This window comes from Vulpes lagopus, chromosome 19 (assembly GCF_018345385.1).
Source record: "Vulpes lagopus strain Blue_001 chromosome 19, ASM1834538v1, whole genome shotgun sequence".
In the NCBI taxonomy this organism is placed as follows: Eukaryota; Metazoa; Chordata; class Mammalia; order Carnivora; family Canidae; genus Vulpes; species Vulpes lagopus.
Genome location: NC_054842.1, coordinates 20266124 through 20285986, shown reverse-complemented (window position 1 = coordinate 20285986; position 19863 = coordinate 20266124). Strand labels below are relative to the sequence as shown.

Sequence of the window (19863 nt, the reverse complement as noted above, 5' to 3'; positions counted from 1 at the left end):
CATATTGATAACTGAGATGAGTATAATTCCATGAATAATATTTTGGAACATTTTGAGATAAGATGAATAATCCTGGAGCTGCAGAAATTTAATTCTTCCCTCCTCACCCCACCTCTGTGGCACCTTCTGAGAATATAGTCCCCCATCAGCCTATTACTTCTCCCTGCTACCTCTATACCTTCCTCCTAAGGAGAAATGTATTTATTCTAGTAGATGCTTATGAAATAAATGCCCTTATATCCCAGTTTCCCTCCCTTTGAAGCAGCTGAGGTGAAAAGAGCAGGCAAACCTGTGCTTATTTAGAAAATAATAATATTTAAAGAAAGAGACTGGCAAGTATGTCCGTTATAAGCTTTTCTTTTTTCTTTTTTAGAATTGAAGCTTATGAGTTTATCTACGCCCACTATATTCATAATTACAATTTAATATCTGCATACAAAAGCTATGTAAAAATTCATTTTTCCCAAATATACAAATTTTCTTTTTTGGATAGTTTAAAACATTTGATCACAGATTTTAACAGAGTTTTAGGCTGAAAAAAATATTACCAACCTAGCAATATCACTTAACACTGTTTGCAAAACATGTATCTTCCAATGACTGTAAATCTTTTCCTACTTTGCAGTATTTTTCTGATTCTCAGGGCATGAAGACATTTTGAGGGGGAAAATGTGTTTTCTCTGGAGAAAACATAGAGAACTCGGCTCTATAATCAAATGAAAAATGCCAATTAGGAAGAACCAAAACAAAGAAGTGGTGTAACATCAGCTCAGTCATGCCCTTCTCTCTTCTGTATCAACAGTACCTGTGTAATTAAATAAAGTGTCTTCTTTTGTCTTTCATTGTGCTCCGTAATCGACATGAGTATTGTCTGCATCCTGAGGAGGACAGATTTATATTTGATTGTCTTGTGCATAAGGTGGGTCAGCTTTAACTGTGCGACAGAAAGCCACAAACAGCGTTTAACCTACACGATATTGCTCTTGAAGGCGGCATTAATTAATGTGGAAACACACTAGAAATGCACACTTTTTGCATTTGCAAACATTTATACAGCACAGTAAAAATTCTGTAATAAGGCCAAACCTTTTTTCCCCCCAGTCTGTTCTGTGTGTGTGTGTTTAATGTCTTTTTTTTTTTTTTTTTAAAGATTAAAGTAAAATGTCTCAATTGTAAAAAATACACACCGGGCAAATCCTTACCTGGATAATAAATATCTACATCACAGTACAATAAAATTTCTTCTCTATAAAATTTAAATATGGATTATAGTCTATCACTATCAAAAGAAACACTATGCTAATATTTCCATATTATTAAAATAACAGGAAAAATTACAAGCTTGTCTTAGAACCTGATGCCATAGCTGTTGAAAAGGGCAAAGAGATTCAAATGTCCATAAGTACTCTCCTTCAGGAGAAGAGCCGCCGCTTGGTTATTCACTTAAATTCAGTTTGTGAAAAAGGTTTAGCCTTACAAATGCTGGCTACATTTCAAAAACCATAAGACCGATTTCATAATTTATGACTCATGCATCAAAAGGTCAATATGACACAAATAGGTTAGAGTTCCATAGAATAAAAATGGATCACTGACAATGACATGCTTTGAGGGTTCTCAGCAGTTCCACGGAGGCTGAGTCTCTCGGGGGCTCAGTGCTGTGGAGGCGCCAAGACTCGGGCACTGTCCACCGGAGAGCAATGCGAATGGCGTGGCTGGAGCGGAGCCCGGCGGTCCGTCCCGATGACCGACGGCCACGCTGCAGAAGGAACAGGTGTCACTTGGGGCACAGGTGAGGGGGTGTCACGGGGCCGAGGCATCAACACGGCAAGCACGTCATTGAGGACCGGGGCTCATGGGGACTAGAAAAAGCTCTGAGGCAGCACGTGGTGTTTTGAGCAGAATCATAAAGAAGAAAAGATCTTACTGTTTTCACTATTTCTTGAAATACTGCACAACTAAATTGAAGAGCAAAGTACACTTGAGGATTACAGACGCACACACTTGCACACCCCCCCCAATCACTCATCCCCCAAAGTTAAGTGATTTATAAATAAGAATCCCAGTGGTACAGGTGTGTTCTCCTTTACTGGGATGTCTCCCCTCTGTGAGGGGTTTCAATCAGGTCCACACTTGATTTGAAAGGCGGGACAATATAAGAAAAAAATGTTTAAAAAATTCCAGAGTAAACCCCTCCTGATTGAGTTTTATGAGATGGAGTCTTGAGATTCATTAAATACCTCAACCAGTTACAGAAGAAATGAATCATTTCGGCCCCAGGGTCATGATCCTTTGAGTCCTTACAGCCTTTCCTTTCAAACTGAAGTACTTTAAGGAGTGTCCTACTCAGCATAAAGCATTCAGCCTACAAGAGTTTTAGATCAGCAGTTTGCCCGGTTAAGGCAATCATTTAAGGATCCTAGGCTCAAACCGAAATGTCCTTGGGGTTGGCTGGATTACTGTAGATATACTGTACCATTTGGCCAATGCCCAGTCATGGTTAATCCCCAGAGGATTCAGATTTAGCCTCAGATCAGACTCTACTTCTATTTGAATCTGGGTGTGTCTCATGTTCTAGGGAATCTCTGTGACATGAATCGAGGAAACTTTCCCCTGGGAAGGCTTTGATGCCCAGCAGGTCTGTGAACCCTCCAGGACCCCACCTGCTTGCCTTCCTCTCCCCTTCTGAGAGAAGAGTTGCCTCTCAACGCACGGAGCTTCTTAGAGTTACCCTGGAGAGGTACTGTGTTTCAAAGAGTACTTCTCCAAGGAGAGTCAACAGAGCGAGCTAAGTTGCTAACAAAGCAAGGACTTCAGGAGACTGGCTAGAGGCTGCCTTAGAGAAAACAAAACAAAACCAACCGTCTGTAGATAAGTCAAAGCAGGTAATCTGCCCATGAACTTCATGTTCATAATCTTAATCTCTTCCCCTACTTTCTTTCTTTGCTTAGCTAGTTCCATAGCAATATTCTTGTTTCCTGTTCCTCAGAAGCCAGGATAATCACTTTTGCATATTAAACATATTTTTTTCCCTTCTAGATTATTCCCAATCACACTTAGGTTTTTCAGTGCTGTTCCTCTTCTTTTTCCAAGGCCATTCTGCCTTTCCTTACATAATTGATGAGTAGTGTGTCAAATTCTTGTTTTGACTCAATACCAAGTATGCTTTCCCTAATTGTTAAGAGGGCCATAATTTCTATCTTATCGAGCTAGAAATTTGAATATGAAAGGAACCATCAAATAGGAACAGATTTTCCCCCTGAAATTAGTACAATATTAAGGGTGGGAAGGATTTTAAAGTTCATGACTTTTCCCTAGGTGAGAAAACCAAGACTCAAGGTCACAGATCTACCAGCTGACAGAGCGCAAAGTAGAACTCAGGCACCCTGACTTCTGGGCAAGTTAAAAAAGAATTAATTCACTTGGTTTTCACGGTGACTTGCATTCCTTTGTTTTTAGTTAAATCTCATGGATATGGCTTATTTTCCCCAATGTTTCCAGGATAAGGCAGTTCAAGGCAAGTCAAAGAATAGTTTATGTTTACCACACCAGTGAAGAACAAGATACATTCAATTGCATGGGTACCATCTTGGCCCATTTTCTGGAGTTGAAATGATCAGGGGTCACCATGGGTTTTCTGGGCATGAGCTACTACAGCCTTTGTCATCAGGGAGGAGGGTGAGGCAAAGAAGGTGAATGTTTGTGTACATGGTCTGCAGGTTTTTTCTGTGAAATATCTGTCAGCAATGCTCTCAGAGGGACCTAGAGGGTCAGTGGCTAGACCCGGTTTGCTCAGTGATAGTCAAGCCTGAGAGTCAGAGGGAAAAGGGGACTAGGAAACATCTGTTTGTAGAGCAAAGACCTTGAGGATCTAAGACCAAAAGGAACCATGAGCACACGAAGAGACTCTCAGAACACTGCACCTTCTTCAACTCAGAATGTACTGCACTGATCTCTCCTCAAAATTCCTCCAGAACAAGACTCAAATTTCTGCTTGTTATCTCTCCTTGATTAGAAGATTTAATCCGTAGGGAGATCTGTTGTCAGCTCAGCAAAGATGCAATCAGGATTAAATAACTTCAGGAATTTGGGAGATGACAGATCAGATGTCATTGAAAAGTGACAACGCTCTGCAAATTGGTTTGATTTTGGTGGAAATTTTCTCTGAGCCTAAATTGTGAAGAAGCCTTCCTACTCTGAGGTAATGCCATGTGGATTTTTGGAAACTGTCGAGTCACTGCCATTAGTGAAGCTTTTGAATTTCTTTGGGCTTACTGAGGAGAATTATTTCCCTCAGTCAGTCAAATACCTGCACATCTTTGAGAGTCACACTCTTGTATAACTTGAATGAAATCATAGGATTATAAAAATTAGAGTGAAAGGATAGTTGATTTTTCAGGAAGAAATGTTCCTATACATTCCAAGTTATGCTGCCAGGAGAGAATGAAGAGTGCTGAAAACAGCATGCTCTTGAATAGATAAAAATCAGTTCAGACCTTTCCCTAGAAAGCTGAAAGCCACATCTAACCAAAAAGGTCATCTGCGCCATGCTAATTTGAGCCCTGCAAAAATCAGGACTGGATCAAGATGACCATATTATCTTGGCTTTAAGGCTTCATTAGTCTTCTGCTGTGCCATTTTGCTTGTTTGAGTCTCTGACCAGGGACAGATGGGAGCTGGTGATGGTTGGTGCTGGTGAATTAATGATTGTCCCCACCCCACCTCCACAACTGTAAAACCTTCAAAGCATTCACATCAAAGGACTGGAGAACAAAATGCAATAGTTACAAGTACCCGCATTCAAGGGGCAATTTCATCCATGTCTATGCTAAGGACTACCTCCCTTTACCCCCAAACAGTCCCTCCCAACACAAAGAAACAAAGGAACAAACAAAGAAGAGCTAGGCAATGGAATGAAATGACACCCAGTAGTGCTGTAGGAATTATGAGAATGAAGTCAATCAGTCTAATCCTCGAACACTTCCAAGAACAATGGGGGAAAGAGTTCGGTGGGGCATTCCACCTTCATGTGCAGGAAGCGGCTGGCATGGCAGGCTCCAATCATCCGCAGGTCTGTCACCTTCATCAGGAGTTTTGGCCAAAAGTGTGTCACATGATGTTTCCGATAATTGATATAGTGTTCAAAGGCCAGTAGGAAACTATCTTGGTATTTTTCTATTCTTTCAACGCAGGCGAGCCCTGGGCGGTCTGAGGGGGAAGAACAAAGATGAATATTATTCAAAAGTGGAAAGGAGAAGCTTTGACTTGTCCAGTTCAAGCCATTTAATGTGAAGTGGGCAGATCAATTCCTAGGAATGAGTGTAGATATGAAACGAACACTGGAGCACAGGGAAGTGTCACAATTTACATAAAGGGAGTCAATGCTTTGTTTAGGTAAAAGTCTCCAGGTTAGACAAATCACCTGGGATTGGTGATGCCTCTCTCTTAAGGTGCAGGAGAAGCCTCACCATGAGAGTCAAAATACCATGCACAACAAGGGGAAGATTTTGAGTTGCCCCTAGCTGCCTGGCTGAGAGGTGAGGACAGGCATGGGCATGCAGAGAAGGGGAGATGTGAGAAGAGATTGAAAACATTGCAGGAGGCCTGAATGCCAAGTGAGGAGTGTCACACAATAAGAAATTTTCATGAAGACAAAGAAGCACAATATCCAATTTTAGTTGTTTACCAGGCTGTAAGGAACCACTCCTTCCCTTCCGTTGTACATGTGATAAAACTGCTACCTGTAGCCGCCTTCCATTGGTGTGTTTTGGGGAATTAAATGAAAAGAAGAGATGTGAACCATGCTAGTATCACCCTGTGCAGAGAAGGAGAGAATCACTGTGGGAAGTTGGAGCTAGATAAGACCATGACCATGTAATGACCAAGAAGTCTTAATAAGCCTTGCCTGGACTGCTGGCCTTCCCAAAATATGTAGAAAGGGACTCAAGGCAATTTCACAAAAATGATAAAGGCATGTCATGAGAAGGCTAGATGACTGGGGAAGATGTAGGATGCAAACATGTGGAATATGAAAGTGGGTACAGGGGACTGTACCTCAACATAATAAAGGCCATATATGACAAGCCCACAGCTAGCATCATATTCAGTGGTGAAAGCCTAGAGGTTTTCCTCTAAGATCAGGAATAAGACAAGGATTCCTATCCTCAGTACTTTATTCCACATGGTACTAGGAGTTCTAGTCAGAGCAATTAAGCAAGAAAAAGAGATAGAAGGCATCCAAATTGGAAATGAAAAAGTGAAACTGCCACTATTTACAGATGACATGATATTATATATAGAAAACCAAGACTTTTCCAAAAAAAACTGTTAGAATTAAGAAATGATTTCAGAAACGTTACAGGATACAAACTCAGTATACAAAAATCTGTTTCATTTCTATATATTAAAAATGAATTATCAGAAAGAGAAATGAAGAACACAATCCCATTTACAATAGCATCAAAAAGAATAAAATACCTAAGAATAAATTTAACTAAGGAAGGAAAAGATCTATACATTGAAAACATAAGACATTGATAGAAGAAGCTGAAGGAGACACAAATAAATGAAAAGATACTCTCTGTACTCATGAATTGGAAGAATTAATATCATTAAAATATCCATTCTACCAAAAGCAGTCAACAGATTCCATGCAATCCCTACCAAAATTTCAATGGCATTTTCTGCAGAAATAGGAAAAACAATCCCAAAATTTGTATGGAAACACAAAAGAACCTGAATAACCAAAGCAATCTTGAGAAAGAAGAACAAAGCTGAAGGCATCATGCTCTCTGATTTCAAACTCTATTACAAAGCCATAGTAATCAAAACAGTATGGTATTGGTATAGAAACAGACACAAAGGTCAAAGGAACAGAATAGATAGCCCAGAAATATACTCATGCATATATGGTCAATTAACTTATGACAAAGGAACCAAGAATACAATGAGGAAGGGACAGTCTCTTCAGTAAATGATGATGGGAAGATTGGACCGCCACATGCAAAAGAATGAAACTAGACCCCTATCTTACGCCATACAGAAAAATTAACTCAGAACAGATTAAAGACTTAAATGTAAGACCTAAAATCATAAAAGTCCTGAAAGAAAATGTAGGTGGTAAGCTCCTTCACATTAATCTTGGTGATGATTTTTGTGGCTCTGACTCCAAAAGCAAAGGCAACAAAAGCAAAAATAAAGTGGGACTACATCAATTGAAAAAGTTTCTGCACAGCACAGGAAACCATCAAAAAATGAACAGGAAACCTATGGAATGGGAGAAAATATTTGCAAATCATATATCTGATAAGGGGTTAATATCCACAATATAAAATGGACTCATAGAACTCAATAGAAAGAAATTCTACAATTCATTAAAAACTGAGCAGAGGTTCTGCAGAGATTTTCCCAAAGAAGACATGCACATGGCCAACAGACACATGTAAAGATGTCCAACTCACCAATCATCAGGGAAATGCAAATCAAAACCACCATGAAATATCACCTTACACCTGTTATAATGGCTCTTTATCAAAAACGGCAAGAGATAACAAGTGTTGGCAAGGATATGGAGAAAAGGGAACCCTTGTACACTATTGCTAGAAATGCAAATTTGTGTAGCCACAATGGAAAATAGTATGGAGGTTCCTCAAAAAATTTAAAAAAAAATTTTTTTTTTTTTTTTTATTTATGATAGTCACACAGAGAGAGAGAGAGAGAGAGAGAGGCAGAGACACAGGCAGAGGGAGGCAGGCTCCATGCAGCGGGAGCCCGATGTGGGATTCGATCCTGGGTCTCCAGGATTGCGCCCTGGGCCAAAGGCAGGCGCCAAACCGCTGCGCCACCCAGGGATCCCGGTTCCTCAAAAAATTAAAAATAAAATTATCATATGATCCAGTAATTCCATTACTGAGTATTTATCCATGAAAACAAAAACTTGAAAAGATATATGGATCCCATGTTAATTGTAGCATTATTTACAATAGCCAAGATATGGAAACAACCTAAGTGTCCACCCATGGACAAACGGATAAAGAAGATATGGTATATACATAGAGTGGAATACTACTGAGCCATAAAAATGAAGTCTTGCCATTTACAACGACATTGATGGACCTTGAGGACATCATACTAAGGCAAGTAAGTCAGAGAAAGACAAATACTATATCATTTTACGAATACGTGAAATCCAAAAACAAAGAAAGAAAGAAAGAAAAGCAAGCTCATAGAAACAGAGAACAAGTGGTTGCCAGAGGCTGTGGTCTGCGGTGGGCTTAATGAGTGAAGGGTGTCTAAAGGTACAAACAAACTTCCAGTAATTAGACTTAAAAAGTATTGGAAATGTAATATACAGTATGGTGACTATAGTTCATGATACTCTATTGCATATTTGAAAGTTGCTAGTAGAGTAGATCTTGAAAGTCTTCATCACAAGAAAAAAATTTTGTAACTATATATGGGACAGATGTTATCTAGACTTACTGTGGTGATCATTTTGCAATATATACAAATATCAAATCATTATGTTGTACATCTGAAATGATTACAACTTTATATGTCAATTATGCCTCAATTGAAAAAAAAAATTATAAACCTGGCTGGATTCCTCACATAGCTCCAGGGAGCCCTACCACCCCACTGCCCAGTACTCCTCTGTTTGCTCTTTGTGGCTCTGATCAAATAAGTTCACACTTTTAAGTGTCCAGGTATTGAAGTATCTGTATTAGTAAAAATCAAAACAGAGTTCTGCTTAATCTATAAGGAAGGCTCAGCAGTAATGTCTCAATCCGCTCTTCTGAGTTTAAGCAAAAGATATGGGCTTTCAGCATCCCCTATTTGGCTTGAATTGTCATTTGTGCATTTTTATTTTGTGTTTTCCTTTGTATTTGATGCTGCTGCTCTATGGATCTCCTCAATCCTTCTCTCCCTCACCCTTGTCTTCTGTCTTTGAGAATGCTGGAAGAATTCTCCACAGGATCCTTTTCCTTTTGATCCAAATAGAAAATCAACATAATACTGCTCTGGATGTACTCCTTCACAGGGGAAAAAAATAACCTGGGTTTCGTGGCCTCAAAATTCTGTCCTTTGATGAGAGATAAAGATAAGGTGGTCATATAAATGACACAGAGAAAATGAAAGGGCATTTCATCATGTTCAAGTGGCACTAAGCATGTTTATGAAGAAATATTTTAAAGGTCAAGGACTGTTTTTAACTCCTGGAGACAGAATTTCTTAAAGATCTGTCCTTCTGATCAGTTCCATTTTAGCTCTCCACTCATCACTGCAGGACCAAAGAACTTAGTGGGAGCAGCTCCTGGAAAAGGCTTTGAAGAGGAGGCATAGGATACTGTGTAACCGATGCCACACAGAACAACAGGGCATAGAGGGCAAGGCTGAGAAGGGCTGGAGCCCCGGAATATGGATACGTAGCTATCACGTGCCAACTGTAAAGTGTCTGGTAATAGTTTTCTGGTCCTGGTAGTATGAAGGAAAAGTGCCCAGGTCATTAGGGCGGAGAAGATTTTTAAAAGGTTTTAGGTATGCCACGCGGTTACCAGGCAATGACAGTGTCATCAGAATCGAGGATGGAGGAAGAATCATCCAGGTAAATATCTGAGAGGTTTGGTATCATAATCACAACCCTTGCCTTGTCCAAATACTCCCTTTATTTACCTTACTGAGATTACTTGCCTAACAATCTGTTAAAATTAACTCACTATGGAGGAAACATTATATTATTCAGGAAATAGAAATCCATGTGCCGCCCATGGAAGATAACTGCCAAAATTGGTGCGAGACAAAAACCCTTATTAAACTTTAGCTCAGGAGTCCTGCCGAAGACTGTGCCTGATACCCATCCTGTCTGTTCAACAGAGAGGTCAGTAAGTTTAGCGAGGCGTTCAGGATAGGCTGGTTCCAAAATCAATCTCTCTCCTTGCTTTATTCAGAAGGAGGTACAAATGGAAAGAACATTCTAAGAGATACAGCTTTCTCACTAGCTGGTTCAATGTTATTTAAAATTGTCTTTGTAAAAAAATAAAATAAAATAAAAATTGTCTTTGTAGCACTATGATTTCTGCTAAAAATTACCTTGAATCCCTCCTCCAGGAATAGAATTCCCACTTATTGAGTTAAATTTTTTTATTTTAAAAGACTGAAACCCAGAGAAGATAAGGGGTTCACTCAAGGTCACATAGGGAATTCTTATTTAAGCTATTCACTCTATTTCTTTAAAAATAATTCTCCTGAAGGACTGAGGACCCTGGTTTCTCACTGGTTGTTGACTGGAAACCACCCTCAGCTCTGAGAGGCCACATTCAGGTCCCTATCATGTGAGCTTTCCTGACATGGCTGCTTACTTCAGCCAGCCAGCCAGCCAGTAAGGGGAGTTTCTGGAGCAAGTCTGTTAGCAAGAGGGAATTTTTTTTTTAAGACTTTATGTATTTATTCATGAGAGAAATGCAAAGAGAGAGGCAGAAACATAGGCAGAGGGAGAAGCAGGCTTCCTGTGGGGCCTGATGTGGGACTTAATCCCAGGACTCTGGGATTACAACCTGAGCTGAAGGCAGATGCTCAACCACTGAGCCACCCAGGTGCCCCAAAAGGGAATCTTATATAACGTAATGTAACCTAATCACAAGGAGGTGGCACTGAATTCATCGTATTCTACTGAAGCAAGTTACTGGTTCTGCACACACTCAGCAGGAGGGGATTGTACAAAGGTATAAACATCTGAAGGTGGGGAACATGGGAGGCCTCCTACGGCTTGTCTGCCACAGCATACAACAGGGTTCCTTATGCTATTTTATCTACTTATGTTTATGTTTTAGATTTTTCATAATAAAAATAATTTTTTATAAGTCTGCCATACCTAAATGTTCTGTAGCAAATACATTTCAAGATGAGCTTTAAAAAAAAAAAAAAAAGGAAGGAATTCTACTGAGTGAACCAGGAAGCACGAACCCTATAAAGGATTCTCATTGTACTTAAGACCGATAATTTATCCATCTATTTAGTCATTGATCCAATAAACATTTCAAATTCTACTAAACACTGGCCTAAGCAGTAGGTGTACAACTAGACACATTTCTGTCCTCAAAAAATAAACAATTCAGAGGTAGAGGCGGATAAGGTAAGCTGACAACTATAGTGCAGAGTGATAAGTGCTGAGGCACAGCTAAACTGAGGGTGCCTGTAAAGGCACAGGTGGCCTTTGAAACTACCTATTTATAATTTTTAAAAAATGTATTTATTTATTTGAGAGAGTGTGTGTGTGCATGTGAGGGGGAGAAGGAGACAAGCAGACTCCCCACTGAATGGGGAGCTGGATGTGAAGCTTGATCCCAGGACCCTGAGATCATGAACCTGAGCTAAAACAGAGTCAGCCACTCAACCTACTGAACCACCCAGGTGCCCCACTAACCTTCTATTTAAAGACTAGCTTTCCTTAAAGGATCTGACATATTTTGCATTTCTTATTTATGAGATGATCTCTGAAGAGAGAAGTGTCAGAATTATTATTCATTTTTCACTGAAGGAGTCTGGAGCCCTGATAATGAGCTCAGGGTAGGTTAAAGATGGCTGCAAATTTTTTGCCATTCCTCCCATCTAGAGGTGGGCTCTTGACTCTGGGCTGGTGCTGGGGCTTTTTTGGACCAATAGTATGTGGCAGAAGTTAGCTATATGACTCAAACCTGGGCCTTAAGACATCTGCAACGTGTGCTTCGAATTCTCCTTCTTGGAATCCACCAGCCATGTAAGAGTGCAACTAGCCTTCCAGAGGAGAGGCTGCGTGGAGAGAGGCCTGAAGCTGTGTTTGATGTCTCAGCCCCAACCCCTACCATCTGGGGATGCTTTAAGCCACTAAATTTTGGAGTGGTGTGCTAGATAGCAATAAAAACCTGAAACTTAAGTTGTAGCTAAGCCATAAACAAATTTTAGCTTTTCCTCATGATTTCCTCAACCAGAACTTAACACAGAGTGGTGTGGTCACTCATACCCATATCCTGGGTACATAAAACCAGAAGAGGGTGAAGTTGGCCAATGACGGTAAGTCAGGCTGGGTAGTGTCCATTGAAGGTAGACCATTTCACAGAGTCTTTAAAATGGCTCCTTTGGGTCCTTCCTACTATGCTGGAGGAGTGCAGGAAGCATCAGATACCTGACACCCCCCTTCAGTTCCCAGGTCATTGGCAAACCCCCAATTGCTTGCTGAAGGAGAGTGAGCTATGATTCTGAAGCTAAAGGGGGGCAGTGTGGGAGGGATCAGGAACTCATCAAGTGATTTGAATTAGCATCAGACAAGCAAAAGCTCTTTGGTTTCCCAGTAATGTGTCTGGGAGTACTCACCTGAAGACATCAGCAGGACGGCCTGAAGAAGGGCTACTTCAGTGTCATCCAGGTTGAAAGAAGACAGTGACATGCCCAGGTCAAAGATGGCATCTGACACCACCCCAAGACCCCCGTTCTTCAGCTGGCCCCGCGTCACTGCCATTTCCCCATTCAAGGTTAAAGTCTCGCTTTCTGGGTCATAGCGCACAGCAGCTCGAAGGGACATGATCTCCATGCAGCAGCCTTTGAGGAGGATTATCTGGTCTTCACATGGCAGCTGAAAAAAACCAGCCCATTGATATGAACAAGTGCACAGACGTCAGTGAGGAATAACATGCAGTATCTTAATAGCAACAGGGACCACATCCTGTGATCAACATCGGTCCTGCACTCTTTGGGCCTCTGGCTTTCCCTTCCTACTCAGCTGTAGACTCTCAACAACCATTTTTCATACTCCAAGCTGGTCACTGATTTTAATGTCAGTACTCTGCCTTTCTTTTATGATGGATATAGATCTCCAACTAGGATTGCAGTCCTGTGTGAGATTGTGCTTACTCCCTTACTCTGGGGGTTTGTATAATAACACCAACTGATCGCTGCTTGAGAACGTGGTTTATGTTAAGCTTACCACATTTCTCACAGTGGCTGGCAATTCTGCTTCTCTTTGATTTTTTAAAAAATTTTATTTATGATAGTCACAGAGAGAGAGAGAGAGAGAGAGAGGCAGAGACACAGGCAGAGGGAGAAGCAGGCTCCATGCACCGGGAGCCCGACGTGGGATTCGATCCCGGGTCTCCAGGATTGCGCCCTGGGCCAAAGGCAGGCGCCAAACCGCTGCGCCACCCAGGGATCCCCTTCTCTTTGATTTTTGAAGCAAGTTTGCTTCTTGGGTCTCTCAAAAGGCACAAAAGGAGAAGGTCGCTGGTAGAAGAGTGTTGCCCTAGAGATCCAGAGATGTAAAAGCGTTGGCCCAGGTCACCCAGTGAGTTAGAGGCGGAGGTGAGACTAGAATTCAGACCTCCTGGCTCCTAGGGTTATGTTCTCAGGACTTCAGGCACCAGAATTACTCCACACACTGGATTTCTCTGCCAGTGCTATAATCTCGTTTTAAGCATCCTTGGTTGCCTTGTTAATTTGGATTTGTGATAATGTGATAATATTTATAATAAACTTTAAAAAAGTACTTTGTTAGCAAAATAACAAAAAAAAAATCAGAGTTTTACCTTCTGGTGGGAGAGAATGTTTAATTAAAAGCCATTATCAAAATAGTTTGAAAGGCTATTAGTTAATGGATATTTTTGATGAATTGGGCATTGTGCTAAGATTTTACGTGTGTCACCTTACTTAACCTTCACAGCAATACAGTGAAGTAAATATTCTAATTCCAATTTCATTTACAGAAGTGGAAATCCAGGCACTGAGAGGTTGAGTAACATGCTAAGGGGTCACATGAGGGTTTTGTGGGTGAGGCTAGGATTTGAAGCTAGATCTTTCAGAATCCAATGCAAAGAGAAGAGAACACACTCTTTTGAAGTACTGAGGATATGACTAGGTTTCCATAAACAATGAATATGTAAATTATACATAATTATTATCTTTTCATTAAATCAGGTACAAATTCTTTTGGGTAGTACTCTTGGCAAGACTCACCTAGTTCAATTTTGGTTGTTACATAAAAGTGAAGGTAATATACTTAATTACATTTAAAATGCTGGGTATTTCATATTTTTTTGCTAACTCGACCTAGCCACCTTACCATTTAATCTCAAATTACTTAGCTTTTTCTACAGAATAAAAGTCATTTCATAATTGGTTCTGGAATATATACATGGGAATTCTCTCCTTCCATTCATTAAAGAAAAAAAAATCACTGTGATTTGCTTTTATTTAGGTTCTAATTTGTATTCCTTGATTATATCCTTGGATTTCTGGTCCAAGATCATTGTAGGAAATAGAAAACCCCGAGCTTAGATGTATCCATCACCAGTAAGATGGAGAATTGACCCAATTAGGTGGAGGCTGGCTTGAATGCCTATGGGGAACAGGGAACAGGGAATATTCAGCCTCATGAGGATCACCTGAGGGCTTGTGAATCATATTGCTGGTCCTACCCTCTGAGTTTCTGTATTCTCCAAGTTCCCAGGGTATGCTTCTGCTATTGTTTCAGGGATCCCACTGTTGAGAATCACTGACATGGAATAGCAGAGAGAAATTACCAATCAGATCAAAGTATTTATTTATTTTTTAAAATTGTCACAAAGAATGAAATTTGGGCAGACCTTGTCTTTGTAGCCAAATCTGGTTGTAGATGAAGTAGAGGAATTCTTTTTAAAACTGTTTGGTTCAGATTTAAATAAAAGCTGAATGAGTATTTGTCAAGGATCGCCAATGGTTTAAAAACTAGGCCAGATGCCTTTCCCTTTTAGAAAGGTTTGTAGGATGCTGGTGAGATTTGTTTCAACATGTGGGCAAATGATCTTGGTCACCTACCACAATACTTTCATTGTGAGAGCACTACACGAAGGGCCTGACAGGCAGAGGCAGGGACACTCCCACAGACTCTTCCTGTCTCTTTGGGAGAGCATCACTCAGGTTGATTGGCAAAGATGACAGTGCTCTGCACTCCAAAAGTGAGTCTTTTTTTAAAAAAAAAAATTATTTATTTGAGACAGAGAGAGAGTGGGAGAGAGCATGAGTGGGGGTAGGGGCAGAGGGAGATGGAAAAGCAGACTCCTCATTGAGCAAGGGAACCTGACAAAGGTTTGATCCCAAGACCCCGGGGGAAGGCAGATGCTTAACTGAGCCCCCAGAAGTGATTCTTAATGTGCGTTTTCGGCAGTTCTGTCAGAAATGACTTTAGATCTTTAGAAGCCCTGTGTATCCACCAATCTTGCTGGTGGATTGGCATGGATCTTAGCAGAAAATTAATGTGAGTGCAGTTTGAATAGCATATGCACCAAACTGCCTCTGGCAGGAAAGCTCTGGCTTTCGCAACCACCTGGGATTTCCAACCCACTCCATAGGCAGCTCAGGAGCCCACACCGGTCACTTCCCTCTTTGGGGCTCTAATGAGAGGAAGAAAGGCTAAAGGTCCTCAGGAGGTCACAAATACCACAAACACATGCATCTCTGCTGTAAAAGTAGCCCCCCCTTTTATTTTGCAATTTGGAGACGGTGGAAAGGAGACAGAATCATGACTTTGAAGCAGGATTAAACTTCTAAGGGAAACTTGAAGAGAGAAACTTGCCACAATCCATGCTTGAAAGGTTCTATACCCTTGTCCCGGCCATATGTGTTTGGTGTGTTTGTTATTGGTGGTGGAGATGGCTTTTCTTTCTTCTTAAACTGAAATATCTGTGGTTAGTTTACACAAGTTTTACATTTTCTAAGAAACCTTTTGTTGGTATTCAAAGGGGGAACACATGACTAATAGTACAGCTTGCATTGCAGGGGTAGCATACTCAATAGACCTTTCCTTCAGACACCAAGGATGAGGGACATGGGACACACCCCAGAGAGAGAAAGAAAGGTCCAGAAAAATAAACTTGACACAGTGAACACAAAAGAAAGATGACACCCAGAGTCAGAGGAACCAGCACCCTTGGCACAACTGTGAGAGTGTATAACCCTTCTTGAGAGCAATCTGCCAACACATCTCAGAAGCCTCAAAAGGAGGAAACAGCCACACAACTGTTCTGCTAGGATATGTAGCAGAAAGCATATTGACTTTGACTCAAGCCATGGCCCTGTGTTTGGATAAGCTAACTTAATCTCTTTGATCTTAGTTTCCCCCATCTATAAAATGGCCTTAATTCCAGGTATCCTGCAAATGTTATAAGGAGTGGATTTAATGTGGGCAGAGTTGAGCATGGTAACTGGGACATTGTAGGTACCAAATGAACAGAAGTTATTGCTGTCATACTTCCCTATACCTGGGGTCAGTGAATAGACAGGATCTTCAGCCTCATGTGGACAAGCTAATAAATGATGATTGAATAGAGAAGGTAGGGAAATAAAGATGAAACAGTGCAAGTTTTTGTTTTGTCCTGACATTGCTTTATATGACTAAGTCCCAACTAATTAATATTACATTATAAATAATACCCAGTATTCCTGGAAATTGATGGAACTATAATGAAAAATAATGCAGAAGAAAAAACAATTTCCTCACCTCACAAAACATAGGCAACTTTTTGGCAAAATCCACCACTCTGGTAATTGCTGGTGTGATGATTTTTGTAAAATGGCTGAAGGCTTCCAAGTCAACCTTTCCACCTTCTGGGGCATTTACTATTGGTGCTTGTCCAATATCTTCTGGCTAAGAAGGAGAAACAAGAAAGATTTATTTTATTTTAAAAAATATTTTATGTATTTATTCATGAGAGAGAGAGAGAGAGAGAGAGAGGCAGAGACACAGGCAGAGGGAGAAGCAGGTTCCATGCAGGGAGCTCAACGTGGGACTCGATCCTGGGTCTCCAGGATCACAACCTGGGCTGAAGTTGGCGCTAAACCGCTGAGCCAGCCAGGCATCCCGACAAGAAAGATTTAAATGAAGAACCTGAAGGGATCTTTATTTATCATAGATTTCATGTGGCAGAAAATCTCTTCTGAATTGACATACTATACAATATCTTGTTGTCACTTTGCTCCATAACAGATAATGCAGTTTTCATGTAGTTTAGTTTTCTGAGCAAAGATATATGTCTTGGCCATTGCTTTAACAGCCCCCAGTGATCATGTTCACAGAATTGGTGCTGTAGAATTAAAGAAAAGGAAAGCAAGTGAGAGAAAGAGGGAGGCAGAGAGAAAGGACAGGAACGTGGGTTCTGCTTCTCAATGCATGAAGGATGCCAGGTGATATAAGTGCTAGGGGTTCTGGAGTGGCATTTTCAGAGCCCTGCATGTTCTGGTGTGTGTGGGCCACGATGGAGGAGTGCAATGGGGATGACTTCTGATGAGGGAGCAGAGGAAAGCTGAATACAAAGCACAAGCTGATACGCCGTAACCACCCCCCACCTCCCCAGCTCCTGGGTGGGATGTGTGTGACAGTCCTCCAGAAAAGTCCTGACCAGTCTTAATGTTAAGCTTTGCTAGAGGGGAAAAACACCTTAGTTTGATAATAGACAGGCCTCCAGTATCCTAAGGGTCTTCGTTAGTATATAAAAGTCTTTGTGGATGCCTCCCTTTTTCCTTAGCTCCCCCTACTCCCAAGTTTATAATCAGCCATTCCTCACAACCCCAGTGCAGCAGCTCTTTCTACCCATGGGTCCTGTCCCCCTGCTTAAATAAAATCACCTTTTTGCACCAAAGAATTATTTCTTAGCCGTGGGCATCAGCACTCACTAACACTCCAAAACAACATCACTGGCAAGTAGCACCCTGTAGATTTGTTCTTGCTTTTGACCCAGGTGCTGGGGGTCAAAGTTCCTGTCTGCCCTACAGACTCCAGGTGGAGGAGGTCTCAGCCGGCTGAGGAGGAAGACCTCTAGGTCACCCATAGGAACTAAGCTGTGTACACTTGGCAAACTTTCAGGCAGGCGGTATTACTAATATTCAGTTTCCCCGGGGCACTTCTCTGCTGGTTGACTTGCCCAAGAACAATCCATAGCCTTGCTACTCAAAGGGTGGTGTAGCCGCTTGGATGTCACCTGAGGACTAGTTAGAAAGGCAGACTCTCAGCCTCCTCTCCAGACCTAATGCAGAACCAGCATGTTAGCAAGCCCCCCAATGGTCCTATGTCCATTGGTACTTTCTAGCTCCTTATCAGTGCTCTAAGACCATCTCCGAGACTATCATGATCTCTCCTGTATCTCCTGTTGTCAGCTGTGTTTCCTGCCAGGAGCAGTCCTCTCTATTGACCTTTCTTGTTGTAATAATAATGACCACTATTTACCTGTGGCCTTTTGAGGGAGTGCATTATCTGAAGTAGTTCTCACACAATCTTGATTGGCAGATGAGCAAACAAAGGGCTCAAGGAGGTTAAGACCAATCCCCTGAGGCCAGGACTGGGATACTGGTCACCCCAGACTCCACACAGCAATCTGCCAAGAAGCCCACATCCATCCCCTACTTCAAGACTTTTGCAACCTGTACACTTAAAAAAAATTATTTATTTATTTGAGAGAGAGATAGAGTGTGTGCATGTGCTAGCGGAGAGAGGGGCAGAGGGGCAGGAGGGCAGGGAGACCGGCAGGCACACTTCCTCTGAGTGCGGAGCCTGACGTGGGGTGCAATCCCATGACCCTGGGATCGTGATCTGAGCTGAAAACAAGAGTCAACTGGCTGAGTCATCCAGGTGTCCCACAACTTATACACTTTTGACACGTGTGGGGGAGTGAAGGGGCAAAATTCTACTCCTTAATATTTCCCTTATCAGCCTTCTCCCACTGCCTTGCTGGAAGTCATGAAGGTGATCCAAGGGATCAGAGACTCAGGCCCGTCCCACGGCCTAGAGCCACAGTGAACAGACCAGAACCAGGCACCCAGAGTTGGGAGATGCGGGACGGTGGGCAGAGATGGACGGGAGGAACCGACACTGAGAACCAGTCAAGCAAAGCTGAATCCCTGACCTGCAGACTGGTGAGGGCACTGCTCTGACAAGACTTCCAGGGCACATTCCTGCTGCTGCTGCTGGCCTGGGACCACACTTTGAGAACCACTGGGCTGGCAGTAACCACATCCAGCTCAGAGTAATCCAGTTACCATTTTATTCCCACACCTCCCCAATTTTTGCTCACGTCCAATTTTTAGCACAAAGAAAAGCAAAGGATGATTATTTTACTAAGGTGTTACTAGGGCCCCAGGGTCAACAGGAGCAGCCTAGGCCCTCCAAGGGTGTGGTAGGAGCTGTGGTTACAGCCTTGGGGAGGATTTTAAAATATATTACATAACAAACTCTGGCAGCCCTGACCTTTTATGGGTTATCCAGTAGGTTCTTCTGTTTATTTTATTTTATTTTATTTTTTTATTGTTTGCTTTGCAGGCTGCAAGTGGATGGGAAAGGAACCTAGTGTGTCATGTTCTCATAGTCAGTGATGATGTTTGGGGGCAACTGTTGGCATGGGAAGCCCACGGGAGACTACTGCTCTGCCGATTTTCTGGATGCAGCCAGAATCGACACGTACAGCTTCCTTTCTCTCTGTCTGTCTTTCTCACATAGACTGAGCTAAGGGAAAGGGCACATCACTCTCTCCTTTGGGCATTGCTTCTCCTGGTATGCTTCACCTTCCTTGTTGGTCTTTATAATTCCTCCCACCCTAGAAGTGAGGCTCCTCTCACCTGCCTTGTTATTGAAGCTCAACTGATAAAAGGAGCATGTTCATATATTAAAAAAGAAAGAGTTTTATATACACACATGCGCACACACACAGGGTGAACATTTTTAGAAATAAAAATAAATAACAATATTTTTAAGTTTTTATAGTTTTGTCCGGTTGAGTCCAAATGTCTTGTCATTGGACACTGATAGATCTAATCTGATTGTATTGAATGGTGTTCAGTGTGTCCTTTGAAATGTTAGTAAGTTAATATCAA

The 19863-nt window shown here is 41.6% G+C and overlaps 1 protein-coding gene across 22 annotated transcripts in view; it reads right to left on the bottom strand.

Moving 5' to 3' along the window:
• Nucleotides 1-341: 341 nt before the first annotated feature.
• The window catches only part of THRB (thyroid hormone receptor beta), a 372691-nt gene continuing 353169 nt past the window's right edge, over nt 342-19863 (bottom strand). For all 22 annotated transcript variants that reach the window (XM_041734410.1, XM_041734408.1, XM_041734416.1 and 19 more), the window contains 3 exons: nt 16502-16648; nt 12349-12607; nt 342-5208 (listed from right to left, as the gene is read on the bottom strand). In XM_041734410.1, coding sequence (XP_041590344.1) covers nt 4967-5208; nt 12349-12607; nt 16502-16648 — 648 coding nt within the window. In that variant the 3' untranslated portion in view covers nt 342-4966. The remainder of the gene's footprint in view (nt 5209-12348; nt 12608-16501; nt 16649-19863) is intronic.